The 23661-nt window shown below is 38.0% G+C and overlaps 1 protein-coding gene across 1 annotated transcript in view; it reads right to left on the reverse strand.

The window, feature by feature from the left end:
• Window positions 1–2892: 2892 nt before the first annotated feature.
• The window catches only part of bmp1a (bone morphogenetic protein 1a), a 46892-nt gene continuing 26123 nt past the window's right edge, over window positions 2893–23661 (reverse strand). The window contains exons 7-20 of the mRNA XM_038285701.1: window positions 20440–20564; window positions 18239–18354; window positions 16922–17024; window positions 14741–14857; window positions 14316–14461; window positions 14033–14228; window positions 13711–13836; window positions 12482–12642; window positions 11206–11386; window positions 10971–11096; window positions 10755–10882; window positions 9119–9332; window positions 8765–9015; window positions 2893–4847 (exon numbers count right to left, since the gene is read on the reverse strand). Coding sequence (XP_038141629.1) covers window positions 4713–4847; window positions 8765–9015; window positions 9119–9332; window positions 10755–10882; window positions 10971–11096; window positions 11206–11386; window positions 12482–12642; window positions 13711–13836; window positions 14033–14228; window positions 14316–14461; window positions 14741–14857; window positions 16922–17024; window positions 18239–18354; window positions 20440–20564 — 2125 coding nt within the window. The 3' untranslated portion in view covers window positions 2893–4712. The remainder of the gene's footprint in view (window positions 4848–8764; window positions 9016–9118; window positions 9333–10754; window positions 10883–10970; window positions 11097–11205; window positions 11387–12481; window positions 12643–13710; window positions 13837–14032; window positions 14229–14315; window positions 14462–14740; window positions 14858–16921; window positions 17025–18238; window positions 18355–20439; window positions 20565–23661) is intronic.

The raw sequence follows: 23661 nt of genomic DNA on the forward strand, positions 1-23661 counted from the left end.
ACATGCCTTTAAAATTATGAAATTAAATATTAGTCTTTTTTTTTTTAAATAACTAATTATATATATATATATATATATATATATATATATATATATATATATATATACATATATATACATATATACATACACACACTTTGTGTTTTTATGGTGCTTTATTTCATTATATAGTTATTCAATTTATCCCCGCTAACCCTCAATAATTTAGAGATTTAATACTTTTGCCAAAAATCTATGTTTTGTTGTCTCACCTTCCGCTTTGAATAGTTGCTGTTCTTATTTTGCACCACTTTGCTGATGGGTTTGTTGAGACTGTTGAAAGACGGCGATCTGATTGTGACCACTGACTGTAATGTAAAGACTTCTTGTTTTCTGCAACATCCTTTTTTTTTTATTCCTTGTGTTTTCTGGAAAGCCTTTACTATTTCCACCTGCAGCTGGATGAAAAGTTGCATCATCTGAATTTATACTGTTTGGTTTAATGTAATGTGTGATGTAAATGTTCTGAACTTCTGGGAGCTGCCAACACACCTGTGTTAAATTCTTTTTACGTGATCAGATCTTTAACTGCTTCAAGGTTTTTGTAACAAAAGAAAAAAAAACAAATAGAAAGAATCCTCTCTTCCTGTCCTCAGGTGTACACTCCATCACACTTAAAAAGCACTTGATGTAACCCTTCACGTGCTCTCACAGCAAAGAGCAGCACTCAAACACCCATCAGCACCAGCTACACTCTACCCTGCAGTGAAGGTGAGGACCATTTGTCAAAATCACATAAGAGAGAGGGACCCACTCAGTCAAAGCAAGAGTGCAACGTTTCTGTTTTGTCTCTGCTGTAGTTGTGAGTGTTAAATAAAGCAGGTGCAGAAAGCCTTTTGTCTTCTCGTTAGTGAAAGGTCAGCGATGCGTCCTTGTGCTTTGTGGCATAAAAGAGGATGGAGAGGAGTCCCAATTGTTTACAGTCACATAATTACAGTGAGAGAGAGACAGCATCACATCTCTGACAGGCTATTAATCTTCTATATGAAACAACTCAGACTGTCATAACTGGAGAGCAGTGTGTTATCATGCAAAAAAAAGTAAAACCAGAAGGATATTTAGATGCAGTACATAGTATTGAATGGTGAAAAGTCAGAAAATCTTGGTGTATTGTTATGAAACCTGAAATGAAATAAATGTATTGCAGCAGTGAAAGAGACATTGAGTTTTTGATCAGTGGTCCGTTTGTAAAACTGAAGGAGTTTTGTTACAGAGCTGATTCCTGAACAGATCCGTATCTACAGCATAACGTTTTTTTTCATACCAATTAAAAAATGTACACCAGAAGCTGAAAACAGCCTGATTAATTCACTCATACATAAAAATACAAAGTTTACACAAAGAAAACACGGCTGAAGAGATTTGTAACCAAAAAAGCTGAAATCAGTAGATAGATAGCATACCTGCTGTTATGTGCAAATGAAACAAGCAGGTTTCATTATGAAAGCTTTTTTCTTACCAAAGTATTGCAGTGAGGGGAACCAATAAAGGAAGCGAGGAGACTTTCATAAAAGGAAAAAAGAAAAAAACTGTTGCAAAACATATTAATTGAATTGGTTGCAGCTGTATTTCTATACTTCAAATTGTTCCAATATGCATCATTGGAGCCATAATCTGGATGTGGAAAGAATATTGTTTAAAGAAAAGAAAAAAAAGAAGCCACATATGGTCTGAATATTCCAAAGAGTTTTTTTAGAGCTGTACGAAACTCGCAGGGAGCTTCAAAAAGCAAAGAGCAGGTAAGGTTATTCCCACAGAAACAAGTAAATCAGTGGACCACGATGACCTCTCTGCACAGTACTTCACTGTTAAAGGACAAGCATGATGGAAACCTTTTTTAAACCATGCTGCAAAAGATTTGGACAAGCAAGTAAACAACTGGGAGGATAAAGTCCGGCCAGAAGAGGTGAAAATTAAACAATTTGAAAGTCAATGCAAACACCTTGCTTGAGGAAAGAGTAGCTTCATTGTTAGAAACATAAAGAAATCAAGCACATTTTATGAAACATCACATTTATAATATATATAGTGCATGTATATTGGAACAAAGGAGGCAAACATTGTGATAATTCTTAATAATTAATTAATAATTGAACTTTATTGATGTCACATTTGCAACATTTATCTTGGCATTTAACCAAATGGGCTGCCACCGTGGGGCGCCCGGGGAGCAATCAGGGGTTAAGTGTCTTGCTCAGAGACCCAGAGTGGTAGTCTGTGGGTTTCAAACTCACAACCTCAAGCTCTACGCCACAACCACTCCCCTTGTAATGATACAGAAAGTTACTTTACCCATTTAACACTTAGTTAAAGCCCGACTATCTGGAGCTGAAAGTCCAGGGCTCTATTCAGTGCCTGAGTGGCATCAAAAAGTCAGAGGACATCTAAATTCAATCCTACTAAGATGAATGAATATTAACCATTCTAGACAAGAGCCTCTTGATAAATTAGCATCAGATGAGGTAATGCATCTTTAGTATCTTGTTATCAGGTTTATATAAATGTAACAGTAGCTTCCAAGAGTAAATTGTGATAGTTAAGGAATTATCCTTAGAAATCCTGTTTATCTGGAGATCAACACATAAAGGGGTAAAACAGAAATCCGTATCTCCATTGAAATGCCAAGGAGATACAAAACAGTGACTGTCTTACTTTATTTTGCTACATGGAATAACTGAGTGAGATATTAAGCTGATCCAGTGCTTTGTGATTTTAACACATTGAATTGAAATTCTCTCAGGTTTTCACTGCAGTCGTCAGCTAAAATGATCTAAAACAAGGTCAACCTGTCGTTTTGTTGGAATCTTCATCAATGCAGACAGAGCATCTGCACAGCTTAGCATTAGATTAATAGTTCAATATTTTATTTCTAAAGAATTTATCGAAATTTTGTAAAAATGGCATCCAGGCAAGAAATTTCTAAATTCCCAAGGAGTTGGTTAAACACACAACATGAAATGTTTTTGATGTACTGAGAAAAATTGTGAATACACAACAATGAAACAGGGTTCTAAGAGAGTAAAGGAACAAAACCTTTCCCGTTTGAGGTCACATACTCTAATAAGAAATAGCAAATCCTAAATAATACAAAAAACATTTATACTTCAGAGTTGTTTTGCATCTGTGGGAAGTTAGATTCACATTTACATTCTCACACCTCTTACACATCCTTGATGTACAACATACAGAACAAGTTACCTCACTTCCAGGATACCCTTATTGTCCCAAAGCAGCTGTGCAGCTTCAAACTATTCCTGTGAAAGAACAGCATATATTATAAACAAAGCGCCAAAGGCAAACACAGAGGGTTAATCAACCTTAGCAACAACATATATTAAACCACAATTTCACCGTTGTGGGACAATAAAGGGATTTTCTATTAACAAAGACAGTTGGCTATACATTAGAAGGCATTTATGGGATCCTTTCCACCTTAACATTATATGTGTAAAAGTAAATACCCAGGCTCATTTGTTCATTGAGAAATGTCTCAATGTACCAAAGAAAAAGGCCAATTCCTCTTGGGAGAATCTACTTTACATGAGAACTACAAAACAACACTGAACCATAAAGTTATATCTTTATTTTACCCCGTGTTACAGGGCACACACAATGTTCAAGTATGCCCGAGGAACTAGATGGAGCAATTAAAAAAAAAAAAAAAAAAGCATAAGAGATAAAATGCATTTAAAAATAAGTGAACTGGCATTGCATTTCACAAAGTTTTAGAAGCTCATGTTTTTTGGAACAATTGACTGTAAAGTGCTAACTGGTTCGAGCTGAGAAGAAAAGCACATGTTCCCTTGGAAAGAAAAACAAAACAATCAAACATTGCTTTATACATGGAGGTACAGAATTAGCCAGTCGTCAGGGAAGTACCAACCAGAAGACCACTTTTCATTTATTAGTCCTTTAATAAGGTAACTGCTTCCCTAATTTCCTTGTTAATGGTAACAACGAGAATCTTGCCACTGGCTGCCAGGACAATGCCAAATACAAATGCTGGTGTTGCCGCTGAAAAGCTTTCCTTCACTCCTTGTAATTACATGCAATTGGCTGGCATACAGTTTCAAAAAATCTCAAGTCAAGTCCTTTTAATCCTCTTGTGGACAGGAATCCATGCACCGTGAGCATGAGAGTGTGAGGAGAGGAGAGCAATAACCGAGGAGATGTTCCCATACTCCTCCTCCTGCTCCTCTCCACCCCCCTGCATGAGGTGGGCTGGCCTGACAAAAGCAGGGATCTGTCCAGCTGATGCCTGCCTTCCTACAGGTCCTGAGAATCCACGGTTTTCCTTTTTGCTTCCCAGTAGGAGGCATGTTTTTAAAAAATGAAGAAGAGGAACACACACACAAAAAAAAACATTTTTTAAAGGGAGTGGGTCAATACATTTTCCCCCACTGTCTGCCTAAAATGGATGTCCGTCCTCTCACCCCAACCCTAACCATAAAAAGGTAAAAACAAGGTGTACTGTAGAATGGCTTTACTCCTCACAGTCTGTGGGGGGAGCTAGAGCCCCTGGGTGCTGAGGTGCGGTTGGTGGTCTTGCGGCTGTTCTGTCGAGTCTGATTCGTCTTGGTGGCCGAAGGTTTCCGAGCGACAGGCTGGCGTCTCTCCCGGGGGCCCCTCCTTTTGCCCCTGTGCCCTGCACGGACCCTTCCGGCCCCCGCTGGTCACTTGCGTGAGTGCAGTGTGTCTTGGAACTTGGTACTGGTGTAGCGGACGTGAAAGCCTTTCTTGTTGATGGTGTCGTCAGAGTGGAACTTGATGACAATGGAATCACCGGCCGAGTAGATCTCCTCTGGGGGCTGTAAGAGAGAAGGAAACATCAGTGACAGGTGGCTTCCAATTACCTCAAACCTTCTGTCGAACCAAAGCTAAGGTCAAACTTTAGATGTCTGATTATTCTGTCTAAAATCATATGTATTTTATGGGATTTAATTGACGGAGCAACACAAAGAAGTGAATAATTGTGAAATGAATAGTTGCAAAGAAAAACAAATAAAAATTCAATGCCCCTTTCTCTTATAACCTAAAATAAACATCATTACAACCAGGTCAGGAAGAACGGTAAGTTAAAGTGATTTCTGGCTCATAAAGCAATATCTATAGCACTGGAAACTGTTTAGCCCCAAGCCCAAGCCATTATGCCGTAATTAAAAGAACTAAACATCAACTGAGAAGCCGTTCAAGCAAGGCGTTCATCAGCAAAACGATTCACTGGACACACAGCCACAGTGACGGCGTAATAGTTTAGATATAAGCATTTTCATACGCAAGAAAAGCCAACTCAAAAGGTCCAATCAAATTCCAACTGATGTAAGTTGGAAAACTTAAAAACAATAGCCTTGGTAGAAATTACTGAATGCATGTAGATGGCACACAAAAACAACAAAAACCTTTTGAAACATGCAGATCACAAATATGTGCCGTTTTATCTAACACATACAATCCCAATGAAAATACATTAATATCACAATATCTGAGTAATGTAAAAAAAAAAAATGAACAATCTTTCGAAGCTTTATATCAAATGGCTCCTACTTCATCATTCTGAGTCTGGCTGACAATCATGGTAAGAGGATAACTTGATTTTTATATCCAGGTTCATACCAAACTTTTCAATGCACGCATCACGTCATATGTTTTAACCATGGGCATAGGTTTGCATAGGGACCATAGGGACATGTCCCTACCAAAATTTTGAACCGATCTAATTGTCCCTACCAATAATTTGATGTGAGCAACATGTTTATAATTTACAGCAGTAGTTTTTGCAGCAGTGGCTTCTTTTCCTCTCGCAGCTCCTCTGCCTGGTCTCTCCTGTCCCTTTCACGTAGCAGCGCGTGGAACTGTGCTGCGCTGTTTAACTCCACTCTCATTGGTTGTTCTGCCTTAAGTTCTGCCTTCTCTCTCTCTGATTGGCTGTTTTCTAGTCCGCGTGTGCTTGGAGCACAAAATTGAAAATGTATTCACACTAGAATGCTGCGGTTACTACAATTAATATTAGGCTACAAAACTAGTCCCAATTTAAAAAAAAAATGAATATCATGTACACTAAAAAACAAAAACCTTTTTTTTCTTTTATAAAGCAAAATATTCTGAGTCAGCCAGTAGTTCTGAAGACTGCTGGAAAAATGGGCAAATAAAGGCTGTAAGCTATGAACATTTCTGATTCTTAGCCACAGCCAACTAAAAAAGAAAATGTGAGGGTTTCCTTTTTACCGATATTTAGTTGATATTACTGTTTTCATTTTTTTTATTACTCTTTGAGAAAGTTCAGGTATAATTATTAGCAGGTATTATTTCTCTTATAGAGTATAACAACAAGAAATGGCGTCTAAACATCTGCTATTTTTCGTTAAAAAAGCATAATTAGGGTTCCACATAATAATAGTAATTTAATTGACTATTTATACTCCTAGAAATAGGATAAGGCAAGAACAAACAGATGAAGAATATTAACATTGATAATATCTTACATAGATTTCCACACAGTCTATAAGTAAATTAGTACAAACACTAATGTCTGTTAAAAATGCTGGAATCTTGCTGTTTATTTTGGATAATGTTAAATTACAGATAAGACAGAGTTATATTGTCTTTTATAATTGTTAAAAATAATTTTATATTTGAATACACTTAGGCTTATTCTTAGTGTTGTGTTTATAGATGATGCCACTAAAAAAGAAAATAGACATACAGTAAGGAGCTATTTTAACAGTCAGACAGTAAGCAATATAGGACAATGATAAAAGTTTGTGTTACATTTAATCCTTTACTATTAAAATTGCACTTATACATTATATGATTATAGGAAACACAGATATCCAGTAATAATGGTGCAGGGCAGCTTGTAGGTGAAGCAGCTGCCCTTCAGTGCTTCAAGTGATGTCTAATAAATAATAATCAATTAATACGATACATTTTTTTCAGCCCTAGATAAAATACCTGAAATGGGCTACACAGAGTAACTACAGCCCAGATGTTCAACTTTTATAGTGAAGTTAATATTTTAATGAATGTATTATTTTGCTTGATACAGAGAGAGAATAGTAGGTAAAATATTAGAGTGGGGTTTAACTCTCCACAATTCTATATCTTCAAAAGAAAATACTGTATTTACCTTCTGTCTTAGTTGTTCAAATGAAACCATTTTCAAAGTGGAAAACATTCCTAATTCCACATTCATCAGAGCCGGTGATACTTCAAACATTGATAAACAGCATCTAATGAGTGTAGTGCTTATAAGATTTTTATTAATGTAGCAAAATGATGCTTTTCTCTTTTAACAATGAATTCGTCTTATCAGTACGGATGCTCACATCGAGCATAAAAAAGGGCATGCACATTGCAGCACCAATGACAGCCGACCAATAGTGTCCCTACCAAAGTTCAAATCAAACCTACGCCCTTGGTTTTAACACTTTTTATTTGCATTTATATCTGTCAAAAATTTTCTATGAGGGTAGAACAAAAGGTCAATTAACTGCATTACATAAGAGCAAAAACATTCATTGTGAACTTTCTCTTTAGTCAGAAAAGCTACGTCATAATTAAATGAAAACAGCGCTTTGAAAAATAATTAGTCTTTTGAGCTGGAGATCAGTGCGACACAAGAGCAGCCTAATGTAAGAACACCAGGCTGCTGATTAAAGCTGCCATTCAACAGGAATAATACAACATATCTGCAACGGCCAATAGCTCCCGGGAAAGGAATTTAACAGACAACAGAAAAGAACAGAAAACTCTTAAAATGACTGAGAAAGGCCTTTGGCTAAAAGTAAGCCTCCTGTCACCGTAATGAGTTTCCACCATACTTCTGATGGGATGGTGTCATTTCATTTCTACCTGTTTTATAAAAGGAAACTTGATTGAAGAGCTGCAGAGTTAGAAGAGCTGAAGAGTTATGCTCCCCCTTTAGCACATAATTCACAGGAACAGGCATGAGCCAGCGGTGGAGTTTTATCATAAAAGTGTGCAAATTAAATCAAGCTGTTCTTTGACCCGAGGAAATGTGTGTTTCTTTTCCCTATTGGTTTCATAGCTCCAGACTCCAGCTGTGATTTCTGCTATAGCTTATTGTTTTGTATTTACAATCCATGGCCAGAGACCATGAGGGGCTGTCAACACCAGATGAGTTGCCTTTGGTGCCGACACACAAAGCCTTGCAAAAGTATTTAAACTCCCTGAACTTTTTCCCATTATGTTAAAATCAGACTTAAAGGCTTTTTTTTTATTTCATGTAACAGACCAACACATAGTAGCAAATAATTGGATAATGGAAGGAGATTATAGATGTTTTTAAATATTTTTCCCTAAAAAAAGTGTATGAGGCGTTTAAGTATGCAGGCCCTGTAACCCTGATACTCTTAAATAAAACCAATTGCAAACAAAATTCTTTTTTTTGTGGGTAATTTAGACTTAATAGATATATGTACTTTCTGTGAAGACCTTTGAAGTTTATAGGAGGATATTAATAGGTAAAAAGCATCATAAAGATGGAACAGCGGGGGTTAAAAAGACTTACAGCTGGAGTAGTTGTGCATTACTTTGTGTTGATGCATCGCATAAAACACCATTCGAATTCACATTTATAATTGTTCACTGAAAAAGTTTGAGGGATTATGCATAGATTTGCAAGGCACTGTACAAAAGTGCAAATACATCGTCAAATATGCTTAATATTTGGATGTTTAAAGAATACTAGATGATAGATATTTACCCCTGAGCCACAGTAGCGTCCGAGTCGAGGAGACTTGGTGTCCGCTCCATCAAAGAGCTCCATATAGTCATAGCCGCAGTCTGCCTCCTCCTCTATCTCAAAAGTCTGGAAGATGAGCTCCACGCCATAACCTTTCTCTGCAGAAATCACCCACTGACAGTCAGACGCTCCGGGATAGTTATTGTCCCCAAATTGGGCGTGGGAAAACAGATCCTTGGTTTTGACTTCGGCCTTTAGACGACCTCCACATTCTGGGCAGAAAGGTAAACCCAAAATAAAGGTAAACTCAAGCAAAATGAGAAATGAATTGTTGCTGAATATATAAAACAAATGCTTCCTCAGTGTACTCTTTACCTGCTGAATGAGTAGCCTCAAAACCTTTTTTCTGCACAGAGTTGTCAGAGAAGAAACGGAGGAACAGCTTGTTGCTACTCGATATGATGGGTGGGGGTTTCTTGGAGCCACAGAAGCGACCCAAGGAGGTGGCTTTTGCATCTCGCCCGTCGTATATCTCAATGTGGTCATATGCACATTCTAGGTGGGCCTCCATGTCCAGCTCATTAAAGGCCTGTCATAAAACATAATTAGTGAGATTAGATTTAATGGGTAGGAGTGAGATTCCTATTACTGTCTGAATGCTAGCATTCAGATTGCTGAGTTCTCCCCCTCTGTAGAAATGTGACCACTTTCAGGTCATTTTAACAAACTTTATTTTTGCAGACTAATTACATTCTACTGATTTCAGGAAGAAGTTTAATTTAAATCTGTCATTGCTTTTATAAAAACAAAGTTTAAAATCACATAGATTTGATCAATCTAATGTTAGACTATTTGCCATTAATTCTACCAAATTACATCAGTTATAATAATTTTGATGTCAGTTATTCTGCCCAATACATAACAGAAGGAAAAATTATCTCATCCTCTCATCTGATCGTATGCAAACAGAAATACTGCATGTACTTTAAGAAACAGTAGGGTAATGAAAGGAATCATTTTATCCTTAATTATAAAGGTGAAGCTAACGTTATCCTGTGAAATTGTTATAATATACATTTTAATACCATTATTAAAATGTAGAACTGTAAAACAACATTTATTCATATTAATTGAAATATTACCTACAATAAAAGGAAGACATTTTTCCTAGAAATAGTAAATAATTTCATAATTTGATAAAAAAAAACTAGTGAAATTGCTTTGCTGGAAAAGGTTTCTCAGGCAATGACTGACATGTCATTAGTTTTCTTGTGCTTCCTCTTTTTTTAAACGTTTCACTATTTATCTTAAAATCACTGCTTAATTTAATTATTTTAGTGCATTAGCAAATGAGCTGAAATAAGGAATCGTGCTTCCAGGACATATAGCCTAAAACACTATTGTTATTGGTCAGTATTAACCAGTAAAAATATTGACCAGATATGGTGTCGGCATAAATCACACTGATTTTTATTACTCATTTTATAATGAGGAGGTTGATCAAGTAATTATTCAATCTGGTTCTTGTTTTTTTAACTGATGTCAAATATCAATTTTGGAACAAAAAATCTCTAGATTCAAAAACTTCAGAGATTTAAAATTTGTAAAAATTCTCATTTAAAAACATATTTAAGAGAACACTCCATAATATTAGCTAACAATATTTCCAAAAGCTTTTATGAAATGAATTAAAAAGTTTCTAGTTTTACTTCAGTTTTGTGAAAATCAATTTTCTTCTCCATTTGTTTATGGGGAAATTATACACCAGCTACATTTGAATATTGTTAGCAAAATTTTGCATTTTTTCTCCATAACTGGGGCACAAAAAAATAAAAATGTGGAAAATGTCAGAAGGGGGAGCCACACATCATCAGTAGAAATACCAGAACAGATTCCAGCAGGAACACAGTAAACACAGATTGGTTATATTAAGCACTTCAGTTAAGGGAAACACAGATAAACAGATGCAAACACAAGCTATTAAATTAATGAGGGAGGGAGGAGGACATACTATTTTGATGCGGTGGCCTGGAGTAGTGGTGAGTGCCCAGGTGCACGCTTTCTTGCTAGGGTATTTATCTGGCCAGTTAGGGCTGGTAATAATACCGCTCACACTATTCACAGTGTGATCACAGCCAGCTGTGAGAAATAAAATTAAAGAATGAATATTTATATATAGGTGCCCTCACTGCCACCATATAAAAGACCATAATCTGTGGTATAATACCTTCTTTACAGTCATGTTTGTTCTCATGCAGCACAAAGCCGCTCCTACACTGACAGCTGTAGCTTCCAAAGGTGTTGACACACTCATGCTGGCATCCACCATTCTCCTTAGAGCACTCATCCTTATCTGCAGCAAAGAAGAAAAAAAATTCACACTTGAAATTTTCACACTGAATACTAATTGATCAAAATTGCCAGCGACAGATGGAAAACACATGGATTTTGGGAGGATTTACCTGAAAAGAACTGGGCTTTGAAGCCCTTTTTGGAGACCGTGTTGTCTGATTTAAACTCTATACGCATGTTGTTATACTGAGAAGTGATAGCTTCTGGTTTTTCTGCTCCACAGAACTTCCCATGCAGCCTCGAGTCTGCAGAAAGCCCGCTGCGTACCTCTACGTAGTCGTACTTACAAACCTGAACAGATAAACAAAGCATGAGAAAAGTGGAGCGCAATCAGGTCCTTAAATAACGCTTAAAGCAGCAAATATAGCCTCTGATTATAGATCATAGATTATAGAACAGTCCTTTATCAAATACCTTTATGAAAGACTGCAAAATTTGGATAATTCCTGAAAGCACAATATAATCTGTTGTAGTTTTATCTTTAATGGCATCTTGCTTCAACTCTGCCCTTTGTACTCCATATAAGCTAGAACAAATGTTACACTGGTCTAAATTTAAAACAAAAAAGAAACATTTATTAAAACATCTTAAAAATCATGAGCAGCTAAGGATGAGCTGCAGTTAACCTAAAGGCAAGGCTGCTGGATGCACTAAAAGGAACAAAAAGCAATTATGGCAGACCAATGTATCAGTCTATCACTCCCACAGAGTATTAATTAAAAAATAAAACAACATGGGCTGAAGAGATACCAGTTTACCAAACAAAACACTGGCTGGTCTGTAGAGAAACTAAATGTGCGCACCAGTGTTCATCATATTTAGTTTTTTAAATATAATATAAATCCAGACATCATGTTGCATTGTGCTGAAGAGGAAATTCATACAAAGAATGTTTTAGCCAGAATAAGACTATGTAGAGTCACATGAAACATTTGGTTTCTGGGATAAAACTAAGAAATAAAGAAGAATTCTCTAATGTAGTCCAACGGTTCTGGGTTCGGATACCTGAACATAGATGCAAGAAGTCGGTCCAGAATGCAACCCAGATGTGTGGCCGTTCTAAGATAAAGGGGCTATACGGCTAAATATTTGTGAAAGTGTTCACAGGAAAGCTTATTCTTCCTTTCTTTTTATACTCTAAATGATTGAATTTGCAGAATGCAACTTATTCTTCCCTTTTTTCTTAAGTGGGGTGATGGTTTGATGATTTTTTCCCTTAATGCTTTGACTGGCAAAAGAATGGGTATGGTTAACACTGCTTCCTAAAACACAATTGTATAAAATGAGAGCAGAAGGAAGTGAACTTAATCTGTTGTCAGATTGGAGAGATGAAAGAGCACGGAACAAACCCACCCCGTATCGACTGTTAAAACCCCAAATTCTCACATCATTGCCCTCAGTCTCGAAGACGTCAAAGAGCAGAGTGATGCGGTATTGCGTGGGGGCCACCAGCTGCCAGATGCAGTTTTTGCTTGGGGGATACTCCCTGGGCCACCCCGGGCTGGTGATTGAGCCGTTCAGCTTGGTAATAAATCCTCCACAGGCAGCTGGACACAACACAACATAGGAGAAGTCAGCCACAAACAGTGAGACTCAGAACTAGCTGAGTGGATGAAAAAGGAAATCATATTAAAAAAAAACTTAACAAGCTTTCTGTTTGTTACACAATTCCCTATGCTAAAAGTAGCAGCACAGAAACCCTCACCTGACAATTCTAGGCAGAAATTAATGTGCAATGTTGATCCTTAGCAACCGCAGTAAAGGCTGTGTTGACACATGGAGTTATTAAATGTTGGAGTCATAAAAGCAACACTACGAAACTATTTTTACCAGCCAGTCCAGATTCAAGATAGTAGATTCTGACTCATTTGACTTTTTCACTACATGCAAGCATACGACCAAATATAAAATATTACTTCTGGAAGTAATAAGTAGTACCTCTATTATTCAACTGAGGGTTTTGTTAAAGTAACTGCATATCTGATCTGCACTAGAGTTAGGCATTTATACGGATAAAATGTTTTCCCTTTCTGTAACTTAATCACATATTCATTGGATTTCATTGATGTGGATTTCATTCAATGTGACAATCTAACACTAAGTAGCACATTTAGGTTAAGGGGGAGTAAAGGGATGCATCCTTTTGAAACGTGTTTGAAAACCAGAAGAAAGTGAGAAAACATTTTTTGACATTTTTAGTCTAAGAAGTTCAAGGGGTGTAAATAATTTTGCAAGCAACCATTTAATAACCGTTACCGCAGAAACTTTGCTATCCGTATTTTATTTCTGCCACTGGATTAAGCAACCAAAATGGAACGACATTAGTCTTCCTCTAGAGCCAGGAACGGAATAAGTGGTTATGCGGTGAGGCTTGTAAACTAGCATTTAGGTTTTAAAGACAACCTATAATTTAAGACAGAAATAAAGCTTGCGTTACTCTGACCCAGATCTCTAAAAACCCGGTACCCCCAGCGACGCAGCCCATTCTGCTGGGATCCTTTCAGGTGCTTGTGAATGACTGTACTTATTGTATTTGGGTAGCTAAGTGTGTAAAGTGTTTTAGGATGTAAATGACATGGTGAACGGGGCTGCCGGCCATCCTCCCCTGTACTTACCCTCACAGCTGCGCTTGTCAGCAGCCAGCTCATACCCTGGGTCACAGGCACACTTGTAGCTGCCTAGAGTGTTGACACAGCGTTGCTCACAGCGACCGTTGTCCGGTTTGGAGCACTCGTCCGTCTCTAAAAACACAAAAAATGGTGTTGGGGACCTTTAGGCTGGGCCCCTCTCAGTTCAATGGAGAAACTATCCAAAGCAACACATAAGTCAGTCAAAGCTGGTCGCTAAGAGCAAGCCGGACACATATGAAATGAATGATTCCTGGAATACGTCTTTTTCCTGGAACCCGTTGGATATTGAGCCTCTCTGACCCCTTACCTTTGAAAAAATTGGCCGCAAAGCCGGCTTTGTTGACGGAACCATCTGAAACAAATTTCATCCACAGATGGTTGGAGCTCGTTTTGATGTCATCTGGCTTTTCGTATCCACAGAAGCGGCCCAGCAAGGGGCTGCTTTCAGAGAGGCCGTCACGCACCTCTAAGTAGTCATATGCACAGCTGTCATGTCTTTCAATCTGTGGACGGAAGCAGAGTTTAAAATCAAAAAAGGAGATTATAAGTAAAGCGCACTCAGGTGAAGTGACGAAAACAGGAGAGTGTACCTCAAAAGACTGGAAGGTAAGGCCTACGTGGAAACCCTGAGAAACAGAAATCTTCCAAATGCACACTTTATTGGGCCTGTAGTCGTCAGGGTAGTTTGGGGACTGAATCTGTCCATTGTCCCTTTTCACTTCACCACCACAGATGGCTGCATAAAAGAAGAGAAATAAAGGTCTCTTAACAGCGAAGGCTTAAAGGAAATGCAGCAGAAAGCCAGGATTCCTAAATGTAAACCCATTTACACAAATACTAGTAGAATAAGCAGAGACACTGAACAGGAAGCCAAATCGGATCGGTTCAACATAATGTCTTAGACACATCAGCATCAGGAGGGCCAATCGTAGTCCGTGCTGCTGCAGCAGCTTCCAGCCACAATTCTAAAAGTCAACATCTGAGGAACAGGCATGTGGAAATAATTGTAGCCTACCCTCGTAGACGGCGGAGAAACCTTTCCCGACCCAGTTACTGCTGCTGCGGAACTCGATCCACAATCGGCTGTCGGTGGAGATGATTGGCTCAGGCAGCTTGTCACCACAGAAACGACCTGGGTCAAAGGTTAATGAGCAAAAATTTAACAGGAAATTAGATTGTTATGATCCTCTGACATCTTAACAGAGTCTTATTTCAGGTGCCTTTAAATTAATCACAATCCAAATGAATCCTGTATAAATAAATTAGAACATTGTCTTAAAGTTTACATTTACGACGGGCGTTCAATAAGTAATGCCCCTGACCCACTTCTACTTGTTTGATCTGGCTGAAATTTATCATGTGCATTTATTTATATATCTATAGATTACGTGGGAAATTACAGCTCTGAACTAATTGTGTTTTCCGATATACAGATGTTTGAACTGAGTGAAGTCTGAAATGGAGCCTGTTGAGTGTCTAGCAGTGATCTGGTTTTTGTATGCCTCATATGGCCACAATTAGTTCAGAGCTGTAATTTTCCACTTAATCTATAGATATATAAACAACTGTACTTGAAAAATTTCAGCTAACTCAAACTAGTGGAAGTGGGTCAAGGGCATTATTTATTGAATGCTTCTCGTATTTTTCTATTTCAATTATATACCTATAAATCCTTTATTAAACAGACTTACGGTAGGATACATTTTTGATTATTTTTTAAACATTTTAATCGTAACAGCTTAAAGCTAATGAACACCTTGAGTTAAGGATTTCTTAGATGAAAAAAAAAAAAACAGTTATGAGGAGATGTTATGTTGTGTGCATGTTAAAGGCAGAAAGCTCATTGCTGTAGAAGTGGGCTGTTCAGATTGCCATAACCAAGCATAACAATGGAAAGCTGAGTGGAAGGAAAAGGTGTAAAAAAAAAAAAAAAAAAAGGTACCCAAGAAACAAAGATGATGGCAAGCTAAAGAGGAATTAGAAGTAAAGCTCTTCCGTTAGTTTGGAGATTCATAAGGTGTGGACTGCAGCAGCAGTCGGCGCTTGAAGAGCCACCACACACGTACGTATCCAGGACATCTGCTGTGTTCTTTATGCTAAGGTGATCTGAAGCAGAGGCAACATGAAAAGCTGAGTTAATGAGAGGAAGGACTAGAAAACTGTTTAAGTCCTCAGTTAGTTCAGATATCGACCAGGACATGTTAGACCACATCACCCCTCTACTGAAAAACCTTATGGAGATTCTCATTTCTTCTTTACCAGGACTTTAAACCAGCCACACATAGATTGAATCTTTCTTTTAAAGACCATGGTATCATGTGCTAAATGAGGCGGTGAGGTAATATAATCAAAATAATGAAAAAGTATACTATGGAGTATCGTCAACAAAAAGATGAGAGGAAGCAATGAGGAGAAACTCAAAGGAATTATCGAGGCTACCTGATCCTTCTTTACGTTTCAGCACAACCACATGCTGATCAGTTCCATTGTGGAAAATGAGGCCAGACTAAGAACTGAGTGACATTTCCGGATTCACATCTATTTCATTGGTTTTATGTAATTTTCAGGCAAACTAATGCTTTGGTACCTTAAATCAGGGCAGTGTCTAGAAATCCTTCCAGTTAAATGAACATGTGATGACATTCTAATTCATTGGCCTGTGTCTGCAAAGCAGTTTATGTCTGTTATATTTCAGAAACTAGAGCAAACCAGGCTTTACTGGAATACTTGCTATTACAGATTTTCAGGTCTTCTTTTAGGTCTGACCAAAGTACTAAAATTTGGAAATTCAGACCAATTCAAGGTTCAAGATGACTTGATTGACAGATGACAGACCCACACATTGACAGGTACTCCCAGCAGCTCATTAAAAAGTGGTTAGACAACTTGAACTACAAAATGTAAACAAATAAAATGAATAAAATAAAATTGATGCCCATAATGTTAATATATTAACCTTTGGAGCATGCTAAGACACAGGAGTGAGATACAAAGAACAGTGAAGTAATGTTAAATAAATAAGTAGATAAAAGACAAATATCGATATAAATAAAACAAGGTATGATAGCAGGTACAGCTAAAGAAAGGTTTCAATAATAAAGAAACTCCTTTACTCTTCCAGTGATGATTATCTTTGAGTTTTGGATTGCATGTGACATACCATGATAGTTTTATAATCTTAAAAAAAAAAACTGACCTTTTAGTGGAGCCTTCCTCCAGTATCCATCACGGATCTCCACATGATCGTACCAACATAGGTGACTCCTGTACAGATCCATGGAGGTGAAGTTCAAGATGATCTTAAAGAAAGAAGAAAGTACAATTACTGATGGTGATTGGAGAGAAGATCATTCTAGAACCGCATTTTGCTCCATATACAGGTATCAGTTTGGTAATCTACAGACTGATTTTTCTCCACATTCTTCTTTAAGAAATATTTCCACTGGAAGTATCTAATACGCCCTGGTTTAGATATATTCAAACATTTTAAAGGCTTGGAATGATCCATAACCTGTATTGTCTTCTTAACTTTAACTAGGCCAATCTAAACACATACAAATGCTTTGATCTAAATCTCTTTCCAGGGCTCTGACTTGACGTTTTCCTACTGGAAGGTCAACATCAACTCAATTGGAAAGTGTTTAGCAGCATTTGACTAGTTTTCCATCAAGATTGTCTTGCATTTTGATTTATCCATCTTCTCATCTAAACCGTTTCTCTGTCCTTGCTAAAGAAAAATCCTCCCACAGCACCATGCTGCCCCCTTTCATGTCATTTAATCTTAAGGATCTTGTGTTCCAAATGATAAACTATGTAGGTTTTCAGGGAAGTAAAGCAAAGGGTTTACTTTGGCCTAATATGATCAGGATCCACATATTTACTATATCATCTACACAGTTTGGATTTGTCTACATTTAATTGATGGATTGAATAAAACTCTCTGAGATGTTGAAAGCATGGGGTATTTTTTTAAAACCTGACATTTATTTGAATATCTTAACAAATTTAAGCTTTCCTCCATCTTCATTATGCTGTTTATAAACCTCTCAAGTCTATGTGATACAGTTGAAATGCAACAACATTATATTACAAAGGCTTTCTAAGGGGATATCATGGTGGTGGAGCAGTGACATACGCCATGTTTGATTATTATTTTTAATTTATAAATAAACTGACGCAACCCTTGGTTTTCTCTTAAACTGAACGTTTAAGTGTATGTTTTCCTTTTGGGAGGAATAGTGTTTTAAATGTCTATGATTTTAGGATTTTTAGGATTGATATGAATAGACAATTAAAACCCCTTATCCTTCCGTTCTAAAACTCTTCAAGATACACCACTATGATATGTATTAACAGGACCAATATTTTGATGTTTTTCCATGGAAACGATCCATTTCAACTGGATCCGTGAGGACTTTTGAACCAGAATTACATTATGTCAGTTAAGGATAATTTTAACAGTCATTGGTCAAAGAATCTCAGAGTTGTTCTTGTACCATCTATATGCCTTTACCTTTTCCCCTGGTGTGACTGATATTCTCCAGATGCAGTGCATGTAGGCCGAGTATCCGTTAGGGAAGCCAGGGGAGGAGAAGTTCCCGCTGCTTTCCTGCAGACTGTCCCCACATTCTGCGCACAGACAAAGAGAACTGAAGGTAAAGGCTCCAGCAAGCAAGACCATGCAGAGTAAACAGACTTTGCACACGTTCTGAAATGACCCCTTCCATCCACAAACGCACACACATTGAAATTTTATCTCAGGGACAGATGTTGGAATCATATCACTAGTTGTGACACAAAAGGGAGCGCTTTAATGTTTATAGGCACATCTGCTGGTAATATCACTCCCATCCATGCATCTCCTCAGCCTCACACCCATCCACTCCAGATGATGATTTCACAAAGGAAAGGAGAGCGTGTGTAACAATAACCACCCTCTGAAAATAAGCCTGGTGCTCTATAAATAAGACAGCCATCGCGGGAGGTGATGCTTTATATAAATGTCATCAGAGGCAGGAAGAAAAAAAAAAGCGTTTAGTTTGACTGTCAAAGCGTAAGCGTTAAAGTGTACACAGATTTATTCCAGGCCCACAGAGCTTCCTGCCAAGCGGGGGAAAGATGTGTCTGATTAAGTCACAAAGGAACAGAGAGCCGTCGGCTGTTTGTGTCAAGAACCGTTAAGTTATTCAAAGCTAAATCTGCATTATTTCACCTTAATACTACTAAGGAAATCATCTTTTGTTACTGAGGACTGTTTGTGAGCAATAAAGCTACTAGCTGAGCTTCCAGAAGAGTGTGATAATGCTTGGCAGAGGTCTGCTAATTTAAAACCAATAGCCAGCCAAAAGGGACGAATCAGGGATGACAAACACTCAAAGGAATGTTTCTTAAATGGGAGACGTTTGGAACATTAAGATTTTTCCCCCCATCAAGACGCAGAGAGACTCACTCACGGCTACAAGCCCTACATCATTCACTCGTCCACAGAACGCTGAATCATCGAGGATTAATAGGGCTGAAGGGTTGCCATAAAACTTCAGATTCATCACGCTTTAAAAAAAAGAAAACGCACACATAAGTGGGCCGTCTGTGGTGACCCAGCTCTGTGAGAATTTGTGAAAATTTAGGGGAAGAATGACCACAAGCAACAAACACAGATGTTACAGGACAGATTGTCCAATAGTAATCTTACACTTTAAACATCTTATATTCCATCACGCTATAATGATCACAATCTTAAATATAGATACCGTACATGGATGTTTATGTGACAGAAAAGTCAGGTGTACCTTAGAACTCCTCCCCCCTCATATTAAGGGGAGGTTGCAGCTGTAAATGTTTCATCCTCCTTTTTGAAAAGCTTTAAAATGTTTTCCCCATATTGAGAACCGTACATGTTCTTTGATCTCTGACCATCTTTCCCATCTTTGCTAAAGAGAATAATCCCCAGCCTAATTCTGCATTTGGTATGCAGATATTTCAACCTGAGTAAAGGATCTCTGCAGCTCCTCCAAAGCCACCATACACCTCTAGATTGCTCTATGTGGGTTTGCTTGGTATAATGTTTTATAACATACATTGCTACTCTCTAACATGTCAGATGTGTTGTTTGCTCTTCATTATGCTAGCTAATATTCTCAAACAAACCTATAAGGCCTTGACAGCACAACCAAAATTAGACTGAGATTAAACTACAATCACTTTACTCTATTGAATAATTATGGGATTTCTGAAGGAAACATGCTACTGAGAATCTATTTAGGGGTATCTGAGTAAATGGGGAAAACATATACCACAGGTTTTAGATTTTGATTTACAATAGATGGATCTGCTGGGTGTAGCTGAAATTTCGTTTTACCATAGCGAGATTAAATCACCTCCTTTTTCATCCCTCAAGGTATAAACATGCTGTTTGTTTAGGGGGAAATGGTCGGCCTAGTGAGCAGCTACACACATATTACACACTGTACAAACAGTGATTTACAGACACGAAAAATGTTCTTTTCCATCTGTTTCAGAGAGTATTAAATCTCCTTCCCATGGTTGTGTTTACATTTCTCCCACCCTAGTAGATCCATCTATTGTAGCCAAGAAAACACAATTTAAGACTAGATGTGCAAAGGGTTCACTGCGTCAGGGGAAAGTCAGGGGACGTTGTTATTTTGTGTAAACATGAAAAGACATTGGAGCCGGGATCTGTTATTTTAATCTTACTGGAGCATTTGTAGAGTTTGCGTGCCTGTGCAATATCCCCCTTGCTAAGTCGGGTTCTCTGGCCAATGGGTGGTCGTACTCCGTTTACATCGTAGCGTGGCAGGATGGTGTCCAGGAAGATGCCTCTGTTGGGGGAAAACAGAATGATGCTGAGAGCTGTTCTTAAGCCAAATGGGCAAGCACATCATACACAAAACAAACATTTGAGCACTCAAAGATGGCATGATTTATAAAACAAAAAGAACTATATGATAATGAAAAACTTTTAAAGCTTCCATTCAAAACTAACAAAGATGCACAACAATCAAAATACAAAATCACTGTATTCAGAAAAATCCATTTGCCTCCTGATTAATCTTTGCATTTACCTTAAATGCAAAGACATAAAAAAACAACAAAAGAAAAACTGATGGCAGATGCTACTCGGTAATTTAAGTAGCGCACGTAGGAAAATAGCACCATTAAGAAATTTAATAGTTAGGTATAACAAAGTGAATAACGATACTGGATAAATGGGTGAACAGAATATAGTATTGTGAACATACTGTATATAGATATTTTTTCATACTGGATTAAGTTCTGAGCAGAATAAGCTCCATCTTCACCCATTTAATTTATGTCAGAAAACTATTATTAATTTATGCCCAAAACATCTGTAATACAAGAGGTGGGAGAGTATAACTGGTGAAAAACAACTTAAACCAGACCTTTGAAGAACTAAACATGCTTGACACATGGTGCAAAATTCCTAAGAATGAAGTTTATGAAAAATAGAAGATATTATTGATTGTTATGCAAATCCACAGTGCAGTGGTCAGGGACATGGATGGATGGATGGATGGATGGATGGATGGATGGATGGATGGATGGATGGATGGATGGATGGATGGATGGATGGATGGATGGATGGATGGATGGATGGATGGATGGATGGATGGATGGATGGATGGATGGATGGATGGATGGATGGATGGATGGATGGATGGATGGATGTTTAGAGCATAATATCTAGTTTGGACTGGAACAGGGTGTAACATCTCTAGGGTTACATCTAACGATTATTTCGAAAATCAATTAATCTGTCAATTATATCTTCGATTAATAATTGGATAGCTAGAGATTCCTTAAAGGTGACTTTTAATTAAATTAAACCAGGTTAAACTCAAATTTTCAGGAGTTCTGGATAGAGCATGTTGACAGACAAAGCTTTTTTTTGTAAACCATAAATACAAGAGTTTATATATTTCAACAATCCTAGCGCTCTGTCGGCGAAAGGCATGTTTTATAGTCTCTAAACTCCAGTTAACGATTAATCAGTTACTAAAATAGTTGACGATTAATTCAATAATCAATTTATCTAGATTATTTTGATTAATTGTTTCAGCCCTAAACATCTCCAATAAAAATATTTTCTGACACTCCCATTTTCTATTTCTATTTAGATCTGGAAAATCTCAATTATATTCCATACTGTTCCACACATATCAAGAAAGTGTAGGAACTCTCTTAAAGTGGGATAGTTTATTGCAAAGGTGGAAAGGGAGTTTTTTCCAAACAAATGTTTGAAGCTACACAAAAATCATCGAGTTATAGAGTGATACTAATGAAGAACATCAGCTCTGCACACAATCCACATTCTTGCTTCAAATACAGATCATAAAAGTGATCTATTTGGGTTCCTAGTAGCCTCAGAAATTGCATACCAGAACAGTTTGTACAAAAACCCTCCCCTTGTCGAATTGCTTTAACTTGACACTTTGCTAGTTTATCATCTTCATTTTTCCTAAGTTTTGGCCAGGAGAGGCCTGGCTCACTGACCGTTCCCATGGCGACGTGCCTACCAACACCAGGCATGTGCAAACAGAGCAGCCTGAGCGAACACTTTGGACTGTGCCTCCCTAACTGTCTCCGAGCATCCAGGAGCCTGTTAGCTGCCTACTGATAAAAAAAAAAGAAAAGGATGCCACTCAACCAATGTCGGAGCAAATAATGGGAGCACTGACTGAGCTCTATTTGAGTTGGCACTAGTCCATCCTCCCATTCCCCCCAAAAAATATCTCTGGAGCAAAGGATGGGGGAAAGCAGGGAGAAAACCCGTGAGATCAGCCCTGCTCATCCCCAGGAGACACAGCAAAACATCAAGACAAACCATGAAATCTTCTGAACAACACCCACGGACAAAAACTCTGGCTTCCCACGGTGATTTACTGTAAAACACCAAGTAAACACGCCGGCTAACAATGGGGCCAGCGCAGATTGAGACTGGCACAGGTAAATCAACCAATCAGCGCCCCAGGAAAAAAGTGTCTGAATGACTTGAGAAAAGCTAACAGTAGCCCCTTGTCGGCTAATATAGCAGTGTGAAACATTCCCCAACAGAGGCAACCATTCTCCTTTTCTGAGGCTTATTGATCGGCCTCATGAAATGGGATAGAAATGGAGTTACACGGAAAACTGAATGGGGTGGATTATCCCACAAGGTAACAGATTGGCTGTGTTTGGGAAAAAGTTGGATGGTGTTTTGGAAATCTGTAAAGATTAAGAGGTTTATTCCAGATCTTGACCCATAATTGGCAACAGCTTTATAGACATGAATTAAGTCAAATTCAATAGTGTTAAACCTTACCCCAAAAAACTCCCTTTATGAAAGCAATAAACTAGATGCAAAGATGACCAAGTTTAAAACCAATCTTAAAAAAAGACAAAATTTCACCTCTAGTCTGCATGAACTGCATAGTTAACCTGCAGCGTGGATGCGCAGCGCATTCCAGACAGGAATTTCTGTACATTGGCCTGCATCCAGAATCAGTGTCTGTTTAGACAAAGATTCCCTCTCTGCTTCCCAGAATCTGTTAGCCACAAGAACGCAGCAGTAGATGTGGGAAGAGGCCACAACAGTGAGAGGGTAAATCCAAAGAGGCTATGATGTGGAATATATGTACAGCTGACTGTGAGGGTCGAGCAGGAACAGCCAACAGCTGCTTCTTATATCAGACTGTCTGGTCTTCTCCTTCATCATCCTCGCTCTGCTTCGACTGGTGCTGCTTTAAAGGCTGAGATCATGTCATCAATGCTATGATATACCCGTGTTCAAAGATGCAGTGACTTTTAGGCAGCTGCCAGAGTTTATTGAAGAATAGGAGGAAACAAATTAAGTTCATAGACTCCACTTTCATTTGAAGTCAATGTCCGCTGTCACAGCTTGTACATGACAGTTATGCA

The sequence above is a fragment of the Cyprinodon tularosa genome, unplaced genomic scaffold, assembly GCF_016077235.1.
Source record: "Cyprinodon tularosa strain WSP-4 unplaced genomic scaffold, ASM1607723v1 ctg214, whole genome shotgun sequence".
Taxonomy (NCBI): domain Eukaryota; kingdom Metazoa; phylum Chordata; class Actinopteri; order Cyprinodontiformes; family Cyprinodontidae; genus Cyprinodon; species Cyprinodon tularosa.